This window comes from Neophocaena asiaeorientalis, unplaced genomic scaffold (assembly GCF_003031525.2).
Source record: "Neophocaena asiaeorientalis asiaeorientalis breed wild unplaced genomic scaffold, Neophocaena_asiaeorientalis_V1.1 scaffold76, whole genome shotgun sequence".
Classification (NCBI taxonomy): Eukaryota; Metazoa; Chordata; class Mammalia; order Artiodactyla; family Phocoenidae; genus Neophocaena; species Neophocaena asiaeorientalis.
The window spans coordinates 1,088,989-1,112,659 of record NW_020173668.1 but is presented as its reverse complement, the minus strand read 5'-3'; the positions used below and the strand labels follow the sequence as shown (position 1 = coordinate 1,112,659).

Genomic DNA, 23,671 nt, shown 5'->3' with positions numbered 1-23,671 from the left:
CAAAGTTTAAGGCTAGCTCCCTAATTTATATTGCTATCTCACTTTTCCTTCCTCAGCTTGAGCAAAGGAGAAGAGGAACCCTTACCCTCCAGAGCCTCCCCAAGCCTACCCCCCTTGCCCACATACACACTAATCATTCAGAAGGAATCTTAGAAATCAGGAAACCTGTCTTAGAGCAGGTCCCCTAGAAGCTGAGCTTGAGATGGAGGTTCTTGTGTGAGGATTTTATTGAGAGAATGCTCTCAGGAGAAGGAAAGGGAGTGAGGGAAGCAGGATAGGGCAGGGGAAGAAAGCTAAGCAGGGTTGTTAACAGTTAAGTCTGCCTCTGCTGATCCCAAAGAACTCTGAAGCCTGAGTTACATCACAAAATTGGTTGCACTTTTGAGGCAAGAGGTTGGCCTTTTGTAAGCCCATATCAGTCAATCACTGCGGGCTGCCCAAGGTTCTCCAGTGAAGCAGACTCCCTATTGAATGAGGGCAATTCTCTGGTGAAGGGGCTGTTTAGCTGTTAGCAATCAACCCCACCGTAGCTGGGAATGGGTGTGTGGCCCCATAAAGGGAATCTGGGCAGGGCAACTCTATAATTCATTGAGATTCATGTATTTCCTAGTATATATTTAATTTTTGTAAATGTCTCAGATGTGCTTCAAAAGTGTATTCCAGTAAAGTGCATAAAAGTTAACATAAAAATGGGGGAGAAAGGACGGCTCTTCCTTGCAGAAGAACTGCAACAAACACATGTAGAAGAAATGCAGGAGATAGAAAACCACTATTAAAACACCAGAGTCATAATTGTTGGGGCAAGACCCGACCATGGAGGGTGAAATTAGTGGGTGAAAATCTGAGGAGAAACAGGATACTTGCACAGTCTCAAAGTATCTCCTTCAAGATATTTATTAATTACATAGGTAAAAATAATAACTTTACAGGGGGAAACCCAGCAGACCCCATACCCTTTTAACTAAGTTATCAAGGTTAACGTTACCATTAATAAGACACAGTGATATTGTGTATCCCTGATATGTTGTGCTGAGAAGGCACTCATGTCAAAATGTATAACCTCCCTTTAAGTATAAGAAATATCAGACAAACCCAAATTGAGGGATATTGTACAAAATGATTGACCAGTACTCTTCAAAATTGCCAAGGCTTGAACAGACTTGTGGTTGCCGTGGGTGGGGGGGCGTGGTGGTGAGGGAGGGATGGAGTGGGAGTTTGGGGTTAGCAGATGCAAACTATTATATATAGAATGGATAAACAACAAGATCCTACTGTATAGCACAGGGAACTCTATTCAATATCCTGTGATAAATCATAATGGAAAAGAGTATGAAAAAGAATATATATATATATGTATAACTGAATCACTCTGCTGTACAGCAGAAACTAACGCAACATTGTAAATCAACCGTACTTCAATCAAATAAATTTTAATTAATTAATTAAAAATAAAAACATTCACCAAGGGGGACTTCCCTGGTGGTGCAGTGGTTAAGAATCCGCTTGCCAATGCAGGAGATACAGGTTCGATCCCTGGTCCGGGAACTGAGCCCGCGCACCACAACTACTGAAGCCCAGGCGCCTAGAGCCTGTGCTCCACAACAAGAGAAGCCACCACAATGAGAAGTGGTGGAAGGGTAGCCCTCGCTCTCTGCAACTAGAGAAAGCCTGTGCACAACAAGGAAGACCCAACGCAGCCAAAAAATAAATAAAATTTAAAAATATATATTTACCAACAAAAAAGGCTGTAAAAGACTTTGGAAAGATTGAGGAACTGTCACATATTAAAGGAGACTAAGGAGACATGACAATTAAATGCAATGTGGGATTCTGGATTGGATCCTGGAACAGAAAAAAGGCCATTAATAGACAAAGTGGTAAAATTCAAATAAAGTCTGTAGTATAGCTCATGTTATCGTACCAATGTTAATTCATTTTGATAATTGTACTGTGGTTATGCAAGATACTAACAATAGGATAAACTGGGTGCAGAACACATGGGAACTGTTTGTTCTATTTTTGCAACTTTTCTGTAAGTGCAAAATTATTTCAAAACAAAACATTAAATAAATAAATGCTCACTCTAAGAAATAATAGTAGCCACTGCTCAGGTCAAGAAATGAACATTATCAGTACCCCTGAATTATCCCACATGTCCTTCTTCCGAATCACAACTTCTTTCTTCCCATACAGGTAACTGCTATGGTGACTGTTACGGTAATTACTTCCTTGCTTTGCATTACAGATTTTCCTTCCAGGCAACCATCCTTAAAAAGTAAAGTTTAATGTTGCCTGTTTTGGAGTTTTATATACATGAAATCATAGACCATATATTCGTTTGTGTTTCCTTGTTTGCTTTGTTGTATTTATTTTTTATTTCATTAATTAAATTTATTGCGGTAAAATATACAACATAAAATTCACCATCTTAACCTTTACGCGGGCCTCTCACTGTTGTGGCCTCTCCCGTTGCGGAGCACAGGCTCCGGACGCACAGGCTCAGCGGCCATGGCTCATGGGCCCAGCCGCTCCGCGGCATGTAGGATCTTCCCGGACCGGGGCACGAACCCGTGTCCCCTGCATCGGCAGGCGGACTCTCAACCACTGCGCCAGCAGGGAAGCCCATCTTAACTAATTTTAAGTGCACAGTTTAGCAGTATTGAATACATTCACATTGTTGTACAACCATCACTACCCCCATTTCCAGAACTCTTTTCATCTTGTAAAACTGAAACTCTATACTCATTAAACAATAACTCTCCATTTTCCTCTCCCTTCAGCCCCTGGCAACCACCATTATACTTTAGGTCTTTATGAGTTTGACTGCTCTAAGTACCTCATACAATCATACAGTATTTGTCTTTTCTTGTGACTGGTTTATTTCACAGCATAATATCTTCAAGTTTCATCCATGCTGTAGCATATTACAGAATTTCCTTCCTTTTTAAGGCTGAATAATATTCCATTGTATGTATATACAACATTTTGCATATCCATTCATCCATCAGTGGACATTTGGGTTACTTCCGCGTTTTAGCTATTATGAATAATGCTGCTATGAACATAGGTGTACGAGTATCTCTTTATGACCCTGCTTTCAATTCTTTTGGGTATATACCCAGAAGTAGAGCTGCTGGATCATAGTGGTAATTCTATTTTTAATTTTTTGACAAACCACCACCATACTCTTTTCCATAGCAGCTGTACCAGTTCAAATTCCCACCAACAGTGCACAGAGTTCCAATTTCTCCACATCTTTGCCAACACTTGTTGTTTTCTGTTTTTCTTTGCTTTTGTTTTATAGTAGCCATCCTAATGGGTGTGAGGTGGTATCTCACTGTAGTTTTACTTTGCATTTCCCTAATAATTAGTCATCTTATCACGTGTTTATTAGCCATCTGTATTCTCCTCTTTTGAGAAATGTCAATTCAAGTCCTTTGCCCATTTTTGAATTGGGTTGTAAGTTTCATTGTTGTTGAGTTTTAGGAGTTTTCTATATATTCTATATATATTTCTATATATTCTATATCCCTCATCAGATATATGATTTGTTGTGGTTTTATTTCATTAATTTTTAATAATAGTATACAACCTCATGAGTTAGTGGTGAGATTTTTTAAAATATTTATTATTTATTAGTTTTTTCTGTACCGGGTTTTAGTTGTGGCACACAGGATCTTTAGTTGCAGCATGTGGACTCTTAGTTGCGGCATGCACAAGGGATCTAGTTCTCCGACCAGGGATCGATCCTGAGCCCCCTGCATTGGGAGTGTGGAGCCTTACCCACTGGACCACCTATTTCATTGATCTTTGCTCTTCTCTTTATTTTTCCATCCTTCTACATTCTTTGGGTTTATTTTGCTATTCTTTTTTTAACTTTCTGAGCTGGTTGCTTTACCCATTACTTTTCAAGCTTTCTTCTTTTCCAATATATGCATTTAAGGCTACAAAATTTTCTCCACATACTGGTTTAAATGCCTCCCATCAGTTTTTACAGGTAATTCTTTATTATTTAGTTTTTAAATATTTTATAATTTATATTGTTATTTCTTTTTTGACCCATGGTTTACTTATTAGTATATATCCTTATTTCCAAAAATCTTGGGGTCTAGAAAACTGCATTATGATTAGAGGTCATACTTTGTATTATTTCTGTCCTTTAAAATTCATTGAAAATTGCTCTCTTTTTTCCAGCATATATTTAATGTTTGTAGATGTTCCATATATGCTTGAAAAAAATATATATATATTCTATACTTTATTGGATGCAGCATTATATGTATTGTTTTTCACTGAAACTAAGATGCACCCAATATTTTTTTGTTACGGTTGCCTTTAAAAAGTACCACGAACCAGGTGGCTTAAACAATAGGAATTTATTGTCTCACAGTTCTGGAGGTTAGAAGTATGAGACCAAGGTGTTGGCAGGGTTGGTGCCTTCCGAGGGCTGGAGGAAGAATATGTTCCATGCTTCTTCCCTAGCATCTGGTGGTTTGCTGGTAATTTTTGGTGTTCCTTTGCTTCTACAAACATCACCCTGCCTTCATCTTCAAACGATGTTCTTCCTGTTCGCCTGTCTCTGTCCAAAAGTCCCCTTTTTTAAAAGGAACAAGTCTAATTGGGTTAGGGGCCCACTCTACTCCAGTATAACCTCATCTTAATTAATTTCATCTGCAATGACCCTCTTTCCACATAAGGTTACATTCTAAGGTACTGAGGGTTAGGACTTTAACATATGAATTTTTGAGGGACACAATCCAACCTATAACACACTGTTACTTTACTTACTATCAAAAAGTTTTAACATGCTGCCAATTAAACTATGACTCAATACCAGGAAACCAACAGATTAAAAACAAAACAAAACTTCCTTTCAGAGTTGTTAAAATGTGAAAAAAATCTGTATCTTAGAATGAATTAACATCGATATATTTTCCCTGCCTATTCTATCAATTACAGAGAGAGGTATATTCAAATCTACAATTGAGGGTTTTTCTAATTCTCTTCAAAGTGCTCTCAATTTTTTTCTTTTTGTATATTGAGGCCATGTTATTAGATGCATAAATATTTAGGATTATTATATTTTCTGGTGAATTTTACCTTTTATCATTATGAATTAACTCTTTTTCTCTTTTTTAAAAATTTTATTTATTTTTTATTTTTATTTATGGCTGTGTTGGGTCTTTGTTGCTGCGCGCGGGCTTTCTCTAGTTGTGGTGAGTGGGGGATACTGTTCGTTGTGGTGCGCGGGCTTCTCACTGCAGTGGCTTCTCTTGTTGCGGAGCATGGGCTCTAGGTGCGCAGGCTTCAGTAGTTGTGGCACGCAGCCTCAGTAGTTGTGGCACGCAAGCTCTAGAGTGCAGGCTCAGTAGTTGCGGCGCATGGGCTTCCTTGCTCTGCGGTATGTTGGATCTTCCTGGACCAGGGCTCGAACCCGTGTCCCCTGCATTGGCAGGCAGATTCTTAACCACTGCGCCACCAGGGAAGCCCAACTCTTTATCTCTTAGTGTTAATTTCTGCCTGAAATTCTAGCTGGTCTATTATTAATATAGCTATCCTAGTTTTCTTCTGGTTTGTGTTTGTACAGTTTATCTTTTTCCAAACTTTTACTTTCAATCTGTTTTCTTATGTTCTGTAAATGTCTTATTGTCAGACGCTGTTGCCCTCACCCCCAGCTCCACCCACTGGGGAATTCAGAATGTTTCACTTAAAAGGGAGTAATTAAAACTAGCCCCTTGCCATGCTTCTCTGGGACACCTGCTTCTCTTTGGGGCTGGGCCATAACCCTCCTCCCCCATCACTCTGCAGACAGGGCTATGACCCAGGAGGTGGCGAGGTCTCTGGGACCAAAAAGCACAAAGCAGCTGGCCTGTGACCCACCCACCATGGCCCCTGTGAGTGCCCCTGGGGTGTCTTGACCCCTGCTCAGGCTCAGGGCAGGCTCAGTGCCTCACCTCCTTCCAGAGGTGGGCCACCAGTGGGCCCAGGGCCTCCTGGATTTGGCTTCTGGGTCCCCAGTAGATGTAGGGTGGGGTGTGGATTGGGCTGTCCTGCAGGCTCACATCAGAGCCTCCATTTGCAAGATCTTCAGAGCCTTGTAGTTAGATTTTTATTTTATTGATCCAGGCTGACAATCTTTGACTTTTTTCTTTAAATAAATTTTATTTATTTTTTTTTTGGCTATGTTGCGTCTTTACTGCTGCGTACCCTGCTTATGTACAGTTTCTTTTGCCTTTAGTCTTATAGATTCCACTAATTTCCAAGTTACTTAGGTAATAACTTACCACCCATCCTTCAGTGAAGTTATTCCATGAATTTGTAGTATAGTTAGATTCTCTGGTTACATTCATTTCATCCTGGGATCCCCTGACTTCCCCTTTTTTTTTTGGCCTCACCATGCGGTATGTGGAACATCCCCTACCAGAGATTGAACCCAAGCCCCCTGCAGTGGAAGCTCGGAGTCTTAAGCCCTGGACCACCAGGGAAGTCCTATATGTTTTTTTTAGTTTGCATATATTAATGTTTATTCTTTGTGTAGTAAAGTTCTATGGGTTTTGGCAAATGCATATTGTTGGGTATCCAACATTACAGGATCATACAGAATAGTCTCACCATCCTAGAAAATCTCTTGTACTTCTTGACATGTTTGGGTTTTTTTTCCCCCTTGTCTTGTTTTTGAAAGGTAATTTTTATCTTATTTTCCCCCGTATTAGTTTGGTAGTTATACATTGTTTTTCTGTTTAGTGGTTTAGCAAAACATTCATCCTTACCTTACTAACATTAACTGACATTTTACTTTCTACCAGCACAATGCAAAGACCTTAGTATACTCCAACTCCATTTACCACTGCCTTTCTGACTCCTATGCTGGTGTGTGACACACTTTAATTCCTTGTCTATACATTTTAACACCATGAGCCTTTATCATTTTTGTTTTACAGTCAATGTTTATTTAGATTTACATACATATTTACCACTTTCATTGTTCTTCCTTTTATTTATTTTTTCCTTTTTATTATGACTGAAGATTAACTACCCTTTGGAATTTCCCTTAATGTGAGACTGCTGGTGGTGGACTGTTTTTGTCTGAAAATATTTTTATTTTATTCCCGTTGCGGAGCAACAGGCTCCGGACGCGCAGGCTCAGCTGCCATGGCTCACGGGCGCAGCCGCTCCGCGGCATGTGGGATCCTCCCGAACCGGGGCACGAACCCTTGTCCCCTGCATTGGCAGGCGGACTCTCAACAACTGCGCCACCAGGGAAGCCCTACTTTCATTTTTGAAAGCTATTTTCCCTGGGCAGCCACCTTCTTTAAGCATAGGGAAGATAGCATTCCCTCCTCTGTCTTCCAGTTTTGTTGTTGAGATGTAAGTAGTAGTCTGTTGCTCCTTTGAGGATAAACCATCTTTATTCCTTAGGTGCTTTAAAATATTTTCTTTTTGCTTTTGCCTTTTTGCAGAGTGCAAGTTTAATCCATTGGGCTTCCTGAATCTGTGACTTGATGGTTTTCATCAGTTATAGATAATTCTGACACTATTTCTTCAGATTGCTTTTTCCCCTTTCTCTCTTCTCCTTGGACTCCAATTAGGCATAATTTAGCCCAACTTACTCTCTCTTCTGTATTTTCCATCCTTTATTTTTCCAAGGTTCATTCTGTTTCTATAATTGACCAATTCTCTCCTTAGCTATGTCTAATCTGCTATTAAACCCATCTATTGAGACCTTAATTTCATTTATTTTATTTTTCTAGCTAAAATTTCTATTTGGTCCTTTTCCAATTGTGCTATGTCTGTTTGTGTTGTTTCAGGTCTCTGCTGAAATTTCCAAGCCTCGCTTTTATCTTCTTGAAATACTAAGCAGTTGTTTTCATTTCTGTATAACTCCAATACACGGACTTGTCTATTTGTTGTCTCTCATTTCCTTTCTTTTGGTCTGTCATTTGCTTGCTTTCGTTTTCATTGCCTTATTTCTTCAAGAGCTCGACTAATTGACTAATTCTTATTGTGGCTGATGTTATATTTGAAAAATTATTAGTTATAATACTTTTGAGGTCTAGGTTGTTGTTAAGTTCCTTGAGATTTCTGCTTGCTTCTACCAAGTATCTGGAGATGCTAGCAATCTGGGATCATCTTATTCCAAGTTTGAGACTTGAGAATTTCTGGACCACCCAGAATGCTGGGACACTAGGCTGCAGAATATAAGGACTGGTTTACTTCTGATTCATCCTTAGGGGTTCCTAGTCCAAGTGGATCTTTACCAGCATCGCTATCTTTAGCTGTCCCCAGATTCCGATTTTTTTGTTCCTCTAGCTCCTAATCCTTCAAGGCCCTCAAAATCACAGCTTAGCCTCTCAGCAGCCTTTTCCCAACTGGAAAAGCCCCCTGGGCAAAGGCAGCCTTTAGGGCCTTCTTTTCTCTCTGGATTCCCAGCCAATCTTGTTAACCCTTTGATTTTTTGATAGTTTTCATATTTAAAGTTTCTGAGAGTGCTGGTCTGAAACATCCAGCCTACCACTATCAGAAGTGGAACCTCCCACTCGCTTTATTCTGATATCACAGAGCTCTAATCCATAACCTCACTACACAAAAGATAAAACGGAATACATATGAAAAGACTTCCTTAAATTCACATATTTAGTGGTAGAGCTAGGTTTAGCCTCAGGGCTCAAGACTAATAACTGTTAAACTCCACTTGCATTAGGTCTGGATACAAGGGTTTCTCTTGTTTTGACCTTTTTCCCTGGGGTAAGGAGAGGGCAGTCTTGCCAAAAGATCAGAGGATGGAAGTAAGGACTTAGCCATATTCCCGGCACCTTTCATACATTCTTCTCCCAGCCCTGACCTATGGGGGAGCAGGGGTGGGATCCGATAACTTATTATGGTCTGGCGATGGGGAGTAGAAGCAAGCAATCCTTCCCATTCCTAAACTACAGATTATAGACATCCCCACGATCAGTTATCCCTTTATCTTCGATGTTTCTGAACACCTGTGGTAACCGAACCCAACTTCAAATTCCTCTAGATCCCACTTTACAAAAGTCCTCTAAAACCAAGAAGTTGTCTTCAGCCAGCCTCCTCTCCCCCAGAAAACAAACACCAAGACACCCTCACAACAAAGACCACACCATTTATTTACAAAGGCCAGTGTGGGAGTTGGGGGAGGTAGGGAGGGAAAGCCACACAGACATCCTCTCTGGACTGCTTGAGACCCTTTCCCACTTGGAGAAAATTCTGTTCCTCTTGCCTCCATATTCCCAGCAATGGGTCCTCCAAGCAGCTGGGCTAAGTAGCAGATAGAGGAGGTGATACGAGCCTCCTCTGTGCTCCAATAGAGCAATGTCCAATTCCAGATCAAAGGCATCATTGCTGCCCTCTCCTTTCCTTCCTCAAATAGAACTTTCTGGCCTGGAGGGAAACAGTGAAAACTCAAAGGGCAGGAGCTAAGACGCCAAAGGCCAGGGGTTCTAGAGGGAAAGACTCCTCCCCTACTATTTCCCGAAGCAATGAAGGGAGGGGTAATAAGGGTGCTGATCACAGCCCTGACAGCTTCAGAAGAGGTACCCACACTACCCTTGGCTTACCCAGTATCCAGAAGCCCAGGGGATCTAGCTCTCCAGGCTGTATTTATTCCTGACCTAGACTGGCCCTTTTGCCTACTTCTCTCTGGTGGGAGAAAACTCTAAACCAGAAATCGACAAGGGATCCACCCTCCCACTCAACTCACATGCACATGTGTGCGTGCATGCATGCATGCACCCACCCACCCCCACACACACCCACTGCTAAGACAGACCCCAATCCTCTTCATGTCTTTTGAGGGGAGCTTAAATTACTGGTACCTGGAGACACAGGTCCTGGGTTCATGGAAATGTGTGTGTATATATATAAGCATGTGTGTTTGCGGAAATGGAACCAACATAACCCCTTGTGAGCCGTATTGTTTAGCTTCATTGAGCCCTTTTCTTCCACTCAAATTCCGTTAACATCTCTTAAGTCTCCTTTGCCAGGCCTGAGCCTGGACTCTCCGGCCTAAAAGAACTATTAGTTCTTCCATTCCCTAACTGTCAGTTCCAACTTCCAAGTCCTCTACTCAGGCTCTTTCCCTGATTGCCTTCCTCCAGAAAATCTCATTCCCTCCTCCCCTCATTGGGCTGGTCCAGGGCCTGTTAATTCGTGCTCCAAAGGGCTGTGTCTCACTTCTCCCTTCAGACGGGGAGAACAGGCATCTTCCTTCCTCTGGAAGTCCCAACAGACCCCATGAAAAAGTGCTGGGTGAAGTGAACAGAACAGGGGGTGAGGAGGAAAATCACAGCCTGTTTCACCTGCCCCTCCTTCAGAGAATGGAAGTCTAGCATTGGTTAGGCTAGAGGTGGGAGGGGATGGGGGAGAGAAAGAAGGAAGAGTTACCAAAAGTAAACATAAGACAAGCAAAACCCTAGTGGTACAGATGGAAGACCCCTGTTCCAGTAAAGCAAAGAGTCGGTTCCTCCTTCAGCTCTGCACTGCCACTGAGAAGTCTGAAGGTTGCAAAGGTGAAGGCGGGGAGGGCCAAGGAGGAGGGGCCAATCAACAAAACTGTGAGAACTGTTTAAATAGCTCTGCTAGAGCAGGACCAGGAGAGAAGGTTCTACAAGAGGTGCAGAAGTAAAACTGGAATTCTCAGAGCTACGGGGCTGGGGCCCACGCCTCTAAAGTCACCCTGCCATCTGGAGAGGACAAGGGAGAAGACAGAAGGGATGACAAGCTGCAGAGGGTCGGAACCAAACGCTGGCATCGAGGGACGGGACAGGCAGGAGGCACGGGCCGAGGGATTAGGACAGTTGAGAGCCCAGGAGTCTCTCGATAGCTGCGTTGATGTCCCCTCCTGTGGCGATCAGGGCCTGCAGGTTGGCCTCACGATTGATGAAGCCCATGGAGTTGAGCTGCTCCAGCTGCTGCTGAAATCTCACTTCTGGCGTCTGCACCTGGAGGGGACAGGCCTTTTGAAGTGGGCACAGGACCAACGCCAGGGGGCCTATCTGATTCTGAGCATTTATAATGGTGAGAAGAAGACATCCTCAGAGTCAACCAATGGGGCAGGGGTCGGTGAGCTGCAAACAGAGGCCAAGGAGCCGGCGTCCCATGTCACTAAACAACTGTGTCATCATAAGACGGGGGGCATCTTTCTTAAGATTTCAAAGTAATGGATAGGCCTAGATCAGCCGATATTCCCAACTGCTTTCCATCAACACTCTGGAGATGTTAACAGGCAATCCAAAAGCCAAATGTTCTGTGGTTGATAAATACCACCTCCAAACCCCCTCCTTCCTGGCAGTCAACACACACACGGCCATAGTAAAGGTCAGAGAAGGGCCCCAGAAAAGCAAGAACCTGCTAATTGTGTTTAACCAATCAACAAACACGGTTATTTACGAAAGAGAAGGCTTTTCGTTTTTGACACTCCTATAAACATCTCCTGGAAATGTTTTCCCCAAGGCATGTTTAGGAGGCAGTAGCCTAGATCATGAACAGAAAACTCAGAGCTGAAAGGAGCACAGCAATCACAGAGGCCCCCAACACGCAGTACAAGAGCCGTTTCCAATGCTCCGTGCTGTTTTTCATCACGGTCCACACAATTTAAGCTGGACTGGGCCTTGGGGATCCCTTCATCCAGCCCCCTCAGTGCCTTGCACAGAGCTGGGCACACTTACATTCCTGTTGAAAGGTTTTTCCCAGATGAGTCACAGAGGCCATAGAAGGGTTAAGGGGCTCATCCCTGCTCCTCCCCCAAACCCCAGGCCTTGACTATGTGGCCCACGGCTCTGGTCACCTCACCTCCCAGAATCCTCCTCTCTTGTCTCAGAGAGGGAGGCTACTTTAATTATCAAAAGGGTCCTCTGATATAAGCAGAAATGGTGTAACAGTAGTTACAGTGTAAATTCTGGAGCCAGCATGCCTCAGTTTGAATTTCAGCTCCATTACTTACTAGATATGCGACTCTGAGCAAGCCACTTAACCTCTCTGGGCTTTAGTTTTCCCCTTTTGTAACACAGAAATAATAATAATAGCTTCCTGGCAAGGCTGTTGTGGAGAGCAAAGCAAATGAGCTCTTATACATAAGGCACACAGACCAGTACCCAGCTGACCCAGTAAGTGCCATTACTAGTCTCATCTCCATTTCACAGCTGTGGAAACTAAACTTACGAAGATCGGTAACTTGCCCAAGGCTAGAAAGCAGCAGACCAGGAACCAAAGCCGGGTCTGGCTGACTCCAAAGCCTGCTCTGCTGTCTCCATTCGACCGCCACCCTGAATACTGCAGGGTCCCAGCGCCAGCCCCACTGCCCCGTGTACCTGTGAGTTCCCACTTCCAGCCAAAAGCTGGATCATCTGCTGCATGAGCTGCTGCTGAGCACTGGAGGCCCCTGTTGGAGAGGATGTGGCTGGCGGGGCTGGCAAGGAGGTGGGGGCCTCAGGCGCAGACCCAGTGTTGCTGCCTGTAGAGGAGGCTGGGGTCCGGGACATCCCAAAAGAGCCGAGGCTGCAGGCAGGAGAGACCGAGAGGTGGGAGATGGCCTCTGAGAAAGGGATGGCAGTGTGAGATCCAGAAGGAAAAGCAGTTGGAAGGAACAGGAAGAAGACCCTCAGAGACACAAGGGCTGCTCAGAGAGTGGCAGAGAAAGGGGTTGAGGGGGAGGAGTAGCCAGAACCTTGCTGCCCACCTGCCACCGACCCTCACCTGGGTACCAGTCCGGGGGCCTCGGTCTGCAAGGTCTGCAGTCCCTGCTGGATCTGCAGCAGCGCCTGCATGGCTCGGGGATTGGTAAGAATGGAGAGTGACTCCGGGTTCTGCATCTGGTGGGAAACAGCAGAGAAAGGCAACAGGAGGTACCAGGAGACAGGAGGCAGCCTAGACCCTGAGTCCAGAGCCAAGCGCGGCCCCTCCTTTAAGTTCCACCCACTGGGCCTCGGGGTCTACCCCAGCCCTCAACCTCTGCCGATCTAGGCTCCTCACTCACCTGCTGCAGGAAGACTGGGAGCTGCAGGCGGAGCTGCTCCTGCAGCTGGGGGTTCCCCGCGAAGAGCGGCACGTTCACCATCATCTGCCAGGGTGAAGGCAGTAGGGGAGGCCTGGGCCTACCCACCCCCAGAATGCCCCCACGGCCTCATCTCCCTTGGCACCCCCTCCACTGCAGGAAATCTGGCCAGCTTTTCCAAGGCTCTCAAAGTATCCTGAAGGCCTGAGTGGGACAGTGAGAGGAAATGGAACTATACTCTGGACGAGGACGAGAGTCAGGAGCCAGTCTGACGAGGATGATGACAGCTAACATTTCCGAGTACGTAGGGCTTACTACGTGCCATGCCACGTTCTAAACACTTTATGGTATTAACTCAACGCTCACAACTCTCTGAGGCAGGAACTATTGTTATTACCATTTTACAGAGGAGGAAACTGGGGTTAAATAACTTGCTTGGCTCACGCAGCTAGGAAGTGGCAGAGCTCAATACAGAAACCCGGGCGGTCTGGCTCCAGAGCGTTTTGATCATCGCAAGCAACAGCCCCCAACACACTCCCCTCGTGCCAGTTCCATACCTGAGCAGCAAAGTCGGGGTTCTGGGCAAGCGTTTGCATCATGCTGCGCATGTAGGGGGCTGAGATCACATTCTGCATCAGCTGGGGGTTCTCAGAGATCTGCTGGAGGAGGGCCTGCATTTCCGGGCTGTTGAACATCCCTAAGACAAGACGGAAAAAACAAGAGAAAAGGGGTCCAGATGGAAACCAGATGCCTCACTTCCATCTACATTACTTCAGGCACTGAGTGGTTACAAAACTCAGAGAGGCAACGGTCAAATGGGCACCCAAGTACTGGGGCGTGGGTCCAAGTCTCTCTTGACTCCGAGGTCATCTCGCCCGGCTTTGTCCTGGCCCCTTCCCCAACTACTCTGCTAAGGACAAGCCAGTTGCAAACTGGATCTGATTCATGCCCCTCTGGACTGTTCCTGCCACAGGTCGGATGTCAGAGTTGGAAAGGATTTGACTAAAGATCATCCAGTTCAACGGTTTTCAAACTTGTCTTAGCAGCAGAGACCCTTTCCTCAAACCAAATCTCACTTGGAAACCAAGTATGTCAGTGGTCTGGTTGGAGCCGGGGCAGGAGGCCTGGAGCCTTTCGCTTTTGGTCTTCCCTCATCCTGGAGATGGGCCAGAGCCCTCAAGACTCAGAAGTACAATTTTAAAACCATGGATCAGGTTCAAGTACCTTATTTATGAAATAAGCACATAGAGGGGAAGGGACTTTCCCAATCAAGATGCTCCCCAGGGTACAGAGAAATCAGAGCATCTACCACACATCCCTAGAGCCATATGTATAGTCATAGTCCAGACAAATGGGGCATCTCCCAGGGTTGTGCAGTGCATAACCTGCACCTCTGTACAAGGCAGCTCTGCACATCCCTCTCCCCCAGCCCACATCTACCTGCCCCCTGATTCCTCTCCCACACCCCATTCCCAGTCTGACCCATTTACTCTGGATAGTACCAGCAGTGTTGAAAGAGCTTAGGAAGTGGGGCCTGGTTTACTCATAAGCCTTTACTTAGGTCACTCCTAGGGACATCAGGACAGGGCCAGAACCAACCCTTACCCTGAGGGGTCGAGCCACTACTCCAGGCTACAGCGCCCCCTCTGTGGCTTCAATACAGTCTCACCTCTGTCTTCAATATTCTGGAGCAGTGTGAACCCCATTCAGTCCTGGGGCAGAGGGACTGCCCTGGTGACCCCACTAAGCTCCTTCCACCCTAGGACATACCTGACCCCAGGCTAGCCGCATTGATCCCAAAGGGGTTCGAGACTGTCGGGTGCACCTGGCTGGTCCCCGATCCTCCGGTGCCCTCCCCACCGGACCCGGGGGCCTGGGAGGTGGGGGGCGAGGGGCTCCAGGGGTTAGGGAGGGGCTCTCGATTCTCAGTCCGCAGAGGCTGGGAGGATGAGCTGTCGGAGTTCCCGGCCAGGGAAGAGAAGGGATTGTTGCCAAACTGGGAGGAGGGAAAGGTTTTGGGTTAAGGACTGAAACAAATCCTTAAGGGCTAGGCCCTTTCTTTCTTCTCACCTAATAGCCTCCCCTTCCCCGGGAAAGGGAGAGAGATCTAAAACCTTGGAGGTCCTCAGGTCAATTTCTAGCCCCACAATGGGCAACTTCACCCTCATCCTGCAGGGTGGGAGCTGCCTGCTGATGACTGGATAACTGAACCCCTCAGATAACTGGAAACATCACTTCTCCCCTGGTGGCTCTAAATATTTGGTATCTAATCTCCTCTGTGCTCTATAGTATCAATACTTTACACACACCTTTCCCACTGTGTAGTGAGATATTTGTTTTCCTTAGCTCTTAAGGGGCAGAGACGATGTCAGATTCACCTTTGCACCCCTGGCCCCTGACACTAGTAGGTGCTCAATAGGTAATTATTGGCTTGATGGGAGCTGGCTCTCTACTTCGACCCCCATCTGCCTCTAGCTCTCCCTTTTCCAGCCACCTTGGTCTAAGACTAACTCCACTGAACCCTCTCCCTCACCCCCAGGTCCCCCACGTGGCATTCTGTCCACCCAGGCACACCACAATGGAGCCCCTTAGTGGGCACACCTCTGGCTGAGCACACCTCTGGCTGAGCACACCTCTGGCTGAGCACACCTCCCTAGGTCTTCTCCTTCTGTTGCTTCCTCCATGTAATCTCCTCCTTCCCCTCCCTCCCCACAGCCTATCTCCTCAGACTGGCTGCTTCAGCTAAACAGTCCCCCTCAGCACCAGGCCCCCAACTATGTTATCCAGGATCGTCTCAGGGTCTGCACCCCACCATATAGTGGGCTGCCCACGGCAGCACCCACATGTCCTCCCTCTGGACCCACCAACAGCCACGCAGGAGGTACCTGAGCAGCCTCAGCCCCTCCCCACCATGGAGTTTCGTATCCAGTCACTTTTCCTGTTTATTCAAAGTGGGTCGTGGGGACCAGGGTTGACCAAGGACCCTCCTGCTCTGAGCTGTGGTTCCTTCACCCTACCAGATACCTGTTCAGATAACAGGGATTGCAGGCCAGGGTTCATGCACCAGTTTCAGTCTTCGTCAACGTTTCAGATTTCCTGTTCAGGTAACTTGCCTAGCACCCAAACCCACCTAGTTCTGGGTCCTGCTTTGCTCTTCCCCATACACCCTAAGGCCTGAATTTCTTTCCCTGAACTCCCAAAAGTTATAATAGCTGCCATTTATTGAGCACCTACTATGTGCCTGACCCATTTATTCTAATGTTTACAATATCCCTCTAATACACCAGTTCTCAAAGTGTGGTCCTAGGACCCCTGCAAGGTTTACAAACCATTTTTATAATCCTAGGATGTTATTTGCTTTTTTCACTCTCATTCTCTCATAAGTATTCAGTGGAGTTTTCCAAAGGCTATGTAACATGTGACACTGCAACGGACTGAATGCAGAAGCAGATCTGAGAATACAGCTGTCTTGTAGTAAGCCAGACATTCAAGAGATCTGCAAAAAGGTCAAACAAGGCCATTCTTTCCTCTAAAGTTTTGTTTTGGAAAATAAAGTTATTTTTCAAAAGAATATGCTATTTATGTTAATGTATAATTGATTGTTATTTTTAAATGAGTTAATAAATAAATTTTTTTTTACTTCTCAGTTTTAATTTCAGATACAGTGAATATCAATAGCCCTAACCCACAAAAACAAAAGCTTCTGGAGTCCTCAATAATTTTTAAGTGTATAAAGGGGTTCAGAGGGGAATTCCCTAGCGGTCTAGTGGTTAGGACTCTGAGCTTCCACTGCAGGGGGCTCGGGTTCAATCCCTGGTTGGGGAACTAAGACTCCCGCATTACACACGGTGTGGCCAAAAAAAAAAAAAAAAAAATTTTTTTAAAAAAATTAAACAGAAAATAAATAAAGGGGTCCAGAGACCAAAATGATTGAGAATACTGCTATAACACATTGTCTCCATTTTGCAAATGAGGAAGTGAAGACTCAGGGAGGTTAAGCAACTCACTTAAGATCACACCACTGAAGTATGATGGAGCAAGTATTTGAATCCAGGTTTGTTGATGCCAAACGTTATGTTCTTTTAGTTGAACCAGTGGTTCACACACCTTAGAGTACATCAGAATTAGCTGGGTGCTTGTTATAAAGCCTTGCTCAACTACCTGAATTTTTTTTTAACCAGGTACATACATTACTTTGATATACATTTTTAATTAAATACTTATATAAAATTAAACTTAAAATAAATTAATTTCTTTAAAAACTCACAGTTGATCCCTGTAGCACTTTCTAAAATTTGAAAGAGCAATGGCAAGAATAACCAAGAGGATGGTGAAGTATAAGCTGGAAGTGGGGAGGGGAGGTTCACCCTACCTGATGCCCAGACTTAATTAAGACAATGTGGCATCATCGTAGGGACAGGGTCAACAAGGCACGCTCATCTGTGGAGACTTGGTGTAGGGCAGAGACAGCATGAACAAGGAATCTGCTGGGATAGCACGGGCCACTCAGGATATGGTGCTTTTTCCTTTCCACAAGGAAGAAGGAACGTGACGCCCCACTCTCCCACTTGGGTGCTGGTTGGGGATAGTGGGGCGTTCAGTCTGTGAAAGTCCATCAAGCTGTACACTTATGTGCACCTTTCTGCAACTATATTATTCTTCAATAAAACATTTTTAGATTTTTTTTAAAAAACAAGTTTAAAATTATATGAACAGCATGATACCACTTCTATAAGGTTGAAAATATGCAAAACAAGGCCAGAGATTGTTTATGGATTCGTACATAGGTAATTAAAAGAATCGAAATGACAAACACCAACTTCAGGGTGGTAGTTAGCTCCGGAGAGGGAAAGAGAGGTATAAGATGGGGGAGGGGTATGTGAAGGCTGCAATTCTATGTGTAATATCTTATTTGCTAATGTTTAATACGGCTAGGAAAACATACAAAATACTAACAACATTTGTTAACTCTGGGGTGGAAAAGAGGTGGCTGGGAGATGGAAACAGCAGGATCCCTTGTATATACTTTTGTTGAGCCTGTATACCTTTCTATACTTTTTAAATACCCTTTTGTTTACTTTGTGTAACTTTTGAGTTTTGAAACAGGTAAATGTATACTGTATTTAGTGTAAGCTAAACTTTAAAAAAAGAACCCAAAAAGGCACTGAAACTATATATGGCAACATTTTAGGGCCACAAGGATACAAGAGAATGCTATACTTTTTGTATATTTGGAAAGAATTCTTAAAGCCTTTTTTAAAGTGTGTATTCCCAGGACTTGATTCCAGAGATTGACTCAATAAGTAGCTCAAAGGTGGGGACCAGGAATCTCATGGTTAACAAGCTCCCCAGGTGATTCTGATACAGGTGATCTGTGGACCACACTTGAGACACACTGTGCTAGGGCTGGCTGTTTGACCCCAGGCCTGCCCCACAACCTCTGAGCCCTTGGTGCAAGAAGTTTGTCAGAACAATGTCAAATCCCTTGGATACTACCCACTGCCCACTCCCCTAGGGAACTCTGCTATCTTCTGCCCTAGTGCCTCAGTCCCATGCAAGTTGGACCATCCCTGGCTATGCAGCGTGAGAACCACTTTTAAGCCAAGGCCCACCCTCAGGGGGCTAGGGAAGGAAAGAGGAGCAGACAGCACCTCAGTCTTGCCTGGGTCTGGGGTAGGTAATCCTGAGTCCAGACTGCCCTCCCACAGCCCAGCCCCTGGCCCCACCTGTTCCCGGGCAGCACTAAACATGGGCTCCTGGATGTCCGTGTACATGCGGCGGAGGGCATTATACCCTCCAGGGATGCTCTCCAGGTTGCTTAGGGCCCGGTCCTGGTTCCGCATCATCTCCTGCATCATGGCTGGATTCCGAGCAAGCTCCATCGTCTGGTGGAAAAGGGAAAGAGAGAGAATGGCCCTGGAACCAGGGGATCACCAAGCTTGGAAAAGAGTGGGCCCTGATGAGGAGGTCTGCATCAGGACCAGGGTCCAGGGCCTAGGAACTGACCCATAGTGGCAGGGAGTAGGGTGAACTGGACTTCCTTCCTCTACTGTCACCTTGGCTCTAACCCTGTCTCCGTATGGGTATTCTGGTTGACTTTTGGGGGTACAATGATCCCAGATGGGGTGAGGGCAGCAGCTTCCCTCCCTCAGGTTCAGAGGATCCTCAGAAGTGTCAGGGAGCAAAAGGAAGTTGAATAAGAAAGGACATGAGAAAAAAGAAGCAAAAGAGAAAATTAACATCTACTGAGCAGTTACGACATACAGGCACTGGGCTAAGTACTTTACAGAATTCAAATCATTTAATACCCACAATAACCATCCCATGTAGGTATTTCTGTCCCTATTTAGCAGATGAGAAAATAGGCTCAGAGACTCATTGCCTGGGACACACAGCCAGTTAGTGGTGGAGACAGGGTTCAAGGCCAGATTGGTCTGTCTGACCGAGACCAGACTATGGCTTCTGGTAAATGACAAGTTGGGGAGGGAAAGGATTCAAGCTGGGACAATGCTACCAACACGTTCTAGATCTCACCCCAGGTCTTTGGCCTCACTGAATCTTGAGAAACAGGATGGGGGCTTTCTCTTGGGAACCAATGGCTCACTTTCAATAAGGACGGGGTGACCTATGTCAGCTCTAGGGGACAGCAGTACATAACAGATAAAATGAGCATAGCTGCTTCTTGTTCCCATCCAACTTGGAATGCCTTCCCTGTCCTTCTTCCCAAATTTGCTCCACACTTGCCTCTTCGAAGACACTTTTATGTCTATGATAAGATTCTGATCTCTTATCCCACAATTCGTTCATTTAATAAGTACTTATTGAGTGACTACTATATACCAGGCACTGTCCTAGGCAGTGAAAAAAACACTTGCAAATCCTTGCCCTCTGGAACTTATCTTCTGGTGAGTCTAGCACTAGTGTCCACAGCTCTGCTGAGATCGTTTACCCTCGTCCCATCCCCTGGTGGATGGCCACGAGATGGAGCTCCCAAAGACCAACACCAAATCACCCCCCCTGGGTCTCCCTTACCCACCAGGCCCTGTCCAGACACAATGCTCCCCAATCCTCCTATTATCTTTCATTCCCAGGCCTTTGTACTTGCTGTCCCTCAGCCCTGAATACTCTTCTCTTTTTCTTCCTCTGGTACATTCTTCCTCTTTTGGGTCTCTGCTTGGGTGACACTTCCTTTAGGGCCTCCTCTGAGCCCCAGGTAGGATCAGGAGCCCTTCTGTGTGCTTCTAGGGGATACTGTGACTATCTCTATAATAGCACCGACCACACTTTATTATGACAGCCTGCTCACTTGTCCCACTTCCCTTTGAGACCAGAAGTTCCTGGAAAGCTAGGCCTATGTCTTTTCATCACTGTACCCCCAGGGCTCAAAACATGGCTGCTGAATGAATGAATGAATGAACAAGTCAAGGCAAAAGGCCAGGCAGGGCACAGCTGGGCACCAGGTGCCCTCCACAATCCCAACCTTCTCTCAGACCCACCTGCCTCATGAGCTCAGGGTTGTTGAGCATATGGCTGATCTCGGGGTTCCGCTCCATCAGCTGCTGCATCTGGGGGTTGGCCATGATCATGTGGCGCATCAGGTCGGGGTTAGACATCATGTCCTGGACCAGGGGGTTCTCCATGATCTGCGACAGCATCTCAGGATTGGACATCAGCTGCCTCTGCATCTGCTGCTGCAGCTCCATGAAGTTGGCAGAGCCCAGGCCCAGGCTGCCCAGGCCCAGGATGCCCCCAAAGCCAGCTGGGGGGAGGGGGCAGGGTCACGGTCTGTCACAAGACTCTTCCCCTACCTGGCCAGAGCCACTGAAGTCAAGTCTCCAGGATGGGCCCATTCTGCTTCTCACATCTCCCTTTTCCAATCATTTCCACAGCCCCAGCCCTGATCCACTGCTGGCAAAGAGATGTGAGCCTACTAGACTGAGACCTCTTTGATGGCCGAGGCTGACAGGCAGGCACAATACTGAGCACAGAGAGGGTAACCAGTGATGGCCTACTGCATGAGCAAATAAATATTCCCCAACGGGCTACTGTTGGACCCACCTTTTTCCCAAACTCCAATATCTTTACCCAGGGTTCCCCACATGCCCAGCCCCATTTCTCCCCTCACTCTTTTTTTGTTTGTTTGTTTTTTGCGGTACGCGGGCCTCTCACTGCCGTGGCCTCTCCCGCCGCGGAGCACAGGCTCCGGACGCGCAGGCCCAGCGGCCACGGCTCACGGGCCCGGCCGCCCCACGGCGTGTGGGATCCTCCAGGACCGGGGCACGAACCCGCGCCCCCTGCATCGGCAGGCGGACTCCCAACCACTGAGCCACCAGGGAAGCCCCTCTCCCCCTCACTCTTAACATTTTGCCATGCTCTCCTCTTCTGGGAAGCCCTCACAAACTGGTTTCTTCCCCCTCTTGGCTCAAGTACCAATGTCTGGACCCCTATGTCCAGGGGTCCCCAATCCCCATCAAATCAGGAGCAGGGACCATATTTTCCCCTCTTGGCTCTCCCACAATCCACAGCCCAAAACAGGACAGTGCCTTCCACCCTAAAGGCTTACAGAGTATGGATGCAGTGGCACTGGGAGGTCCCTCCCCAGTCCCTGGGGAGGTACCCCCGCCACTGCTCCTTCGGCTTCCACTGCCAGTATCCGAAGTGGCACTGCCAGAAGTGGAGGGCTGGGCAGAAGTGGCGGGTGAAGCAGGCGTGGTGGAGGGCGCTGAGGCTGGGTCTGGAGTGGAAGGGGAAGAAGCAGTGGCAGTAGCCGGATCTTGAACCCTGAGGACAGAAAGAAAAATCCCAGTTGAAGTGAACACAAAAGGGAAGACAATGATTTCTATGCTTGCTGTGCAGGTACAGCCGTAACCCAAGCCACCTCCTAAGCAACCTTGAGGCTGGGGCAGGGTGATGCTGGGGGCAGTCAGTAAATCAGACAGAGGAAGAGAGGAGCGAGTATCCTCTATCTTCAGGGTATTCAGGGAGAGGTAAATCAGGTTCCCTTCCCCTGCAGATGAGATCACAGGGCTTCCTGGCAATCCATCCAAGAGCCACCTTCCTGGGCCTTGGCATAGGCCTTAGATGTACAGTTGAACAATGGGTGAGAAAGTATCAGATGGGGAAAAAAATGCCCAATCCCAAGCTGGACCTGCTCCTCTCCTGAACTTACTTCTGAGGGGTCTTGATGACCAGATGGACAGTGAGCCCATCCTTGATCCCATGCTGGTTCAGTGTGTCCCCATCCTTGAGGATCTTGCCTGCGAAGATCAGGACCAGCTGATCCTGCTGAGCCTTAAATCTCCGGGAGATTTCCTCTTTGAACTGTGATCAAGAGGCAAAGGTCACTGTGGAGGCTGCCTGGGCTCGTCCAACCAGGGACCCTGCCTCTTCTTCAAAGCCTCTGCATTCCCTTGCCCCCATCTCTAGTCGTGGGAAGTCCTTTCAGCAGTCCTGACTGCATCCCTCCAGCTGCAATAAGCAGCTCCTTTCTTAACCAAGGGGTGGACCAGTGAGAAGCTCCTCTCAGCTCTACCCCAGGGTTTCCCACCCTAGAAAGCCCTTGCTTCTATCTGCCACTCCTTCTTCAGTCCATCCACCCAGTTCCCTGTGAGCATACTACCTGGGCAGTTCTCTCCATCCCAACTCCTTCAACAGCCTTGGGCCCAGGCCCTATCTCCCTTCAGCCTTCTCTTTCCTCTCTTTATTCCCAGTGTTCCTGTAACAACTACAACAAATAGATCCCATTTATAACGGCACTAACTATTCACTAGTTAAGAGTCTAAGTCCCATGAGATACATGTTAATTATTATCTCCATTTTAAAGATGAGAAAACTGAGGATCAGAACAGTTAGGTAACTTGCTCTGGGCAGACTGGAACTCAGGTCTTGACATCAAAGCCCAGGCTCTTAACCAAACACATGGGGCCACCCAATTAGGGCTGATTTCAAATTCAGCTTTGCAGGCAAAAATTATTTAAATTCTGGAATGTAGTCATTTTATAAGGTGGGGGGAGGGGCAATGACGGCACTAAAGGCTGGCTTGGGGAGAGTTAGACTCCCCAAATCTATCAGCAACACCCCTATCAACCCAACCAAACCAAACCCACACTCTAAGTAAAAAGAGTGCACTTGTTAAGCAAAGGCAGCTTCCAGATCCCTCCCTTCCAACCAGACGCCTATCTTAAGCCCCGCCTCTGTGAAATTCTGGAGCAGCCACAGGGTGGTGGTGAACACAGGCAATATTCCCTCATTCACTCATTCAACACATTTTTATTGAGCACCTACTGCACACTGTGTAAATCCCAGAGGGGCTGAGAATCAAATGTAACCACCTTGATTGGAAAGAGTAGGAAACATCCGGGCAGAGGGAAATCCTACCCCCTGGCCGGGCGTGAGAATGCTGGGCGTTCTCTGAGGCGCACAGTAGCAGCCCGGAGCTCTCCCCCAACCTGCGCCTCCCGCCCGCTCAGCTCCTTGCCCGGCCCCCACTCTGACTCGGCGCCTCGAACCCCGACCAGTAACTGGGGCGAATACTCCCCTCAAACCCAGGGTCCTTCCCCCTTCCCTGTGCAAGGTGTCCTCTTCGCACTCTCCACCACGCCCCCAGCCCAGGCCACAAGGCAAATCCCCGGCCTCCCTTCCCCAACACGCGCCACG

The 23,671-nt window shown here is 46.7% G+C and overlaps 1 protein-coding gene across 1 annotated transcript; it reads right to left on the bottom strand.

Moving 5' to 3' along the window:
- Positions 1 to 9,107: 9,107 nt before the first annotated feature.
- On the bottom strand, positions 9,108 to 22,652 carry UBQLN4 (ubiquilin 4). Its single transcript, XM_024748087.1, has 11 exons — positions 22,635 to 22,652; positions 22,185 to 22,336; positions 21,579 to 21,796; positions 20,512 to 20,774; positions 18,742 to 18,900; positions 14,786 to 15,011; positions 13,573 to 13,712; positions 12,998 to 13,081; positions 12,718 to 12,833; positions 12,333 to 12,519; positions 9,108 to 10,964 (listed from the first exon to the last, which is right to left on the bottom strand). The coding sequence occupies exons 1-11, from the start codon at positions 22,650 to 22,652 to the stop codon at positions 10,812 to 10,814; spliced, it is 1,716 nt and encodes a 571-aa protein (XP_024603855.1). The 3' UTR covers positions 9,108 to 10,811.
- Between the last annotated feature and the right edge of the window lie 1,019 nt (positions 22,653 to 23,671).

What these genes read in the sequence shown, in the direction of transcription:
- UBQLN4 (XM_024748087.1), bottom strand. An exon ending in TGCCACTGCATCCATACTCT is followed by an intron (nt 20,775 to 21,578) that starts GTAAGCCTTTAG and finishes CCCTCCCCCCAG; the next exon opens with CTGGCTTTGGGGGCATCCTG. An exon ending in ACCCCGACTTTGCTGCTCAG is followed by an intron (nt 13,082 to 13,572) that starts GTATGGAACTGG and finishes TCACCCTGGCAG; the next exon opens with ATGATGGTGAACGTGCCGCT.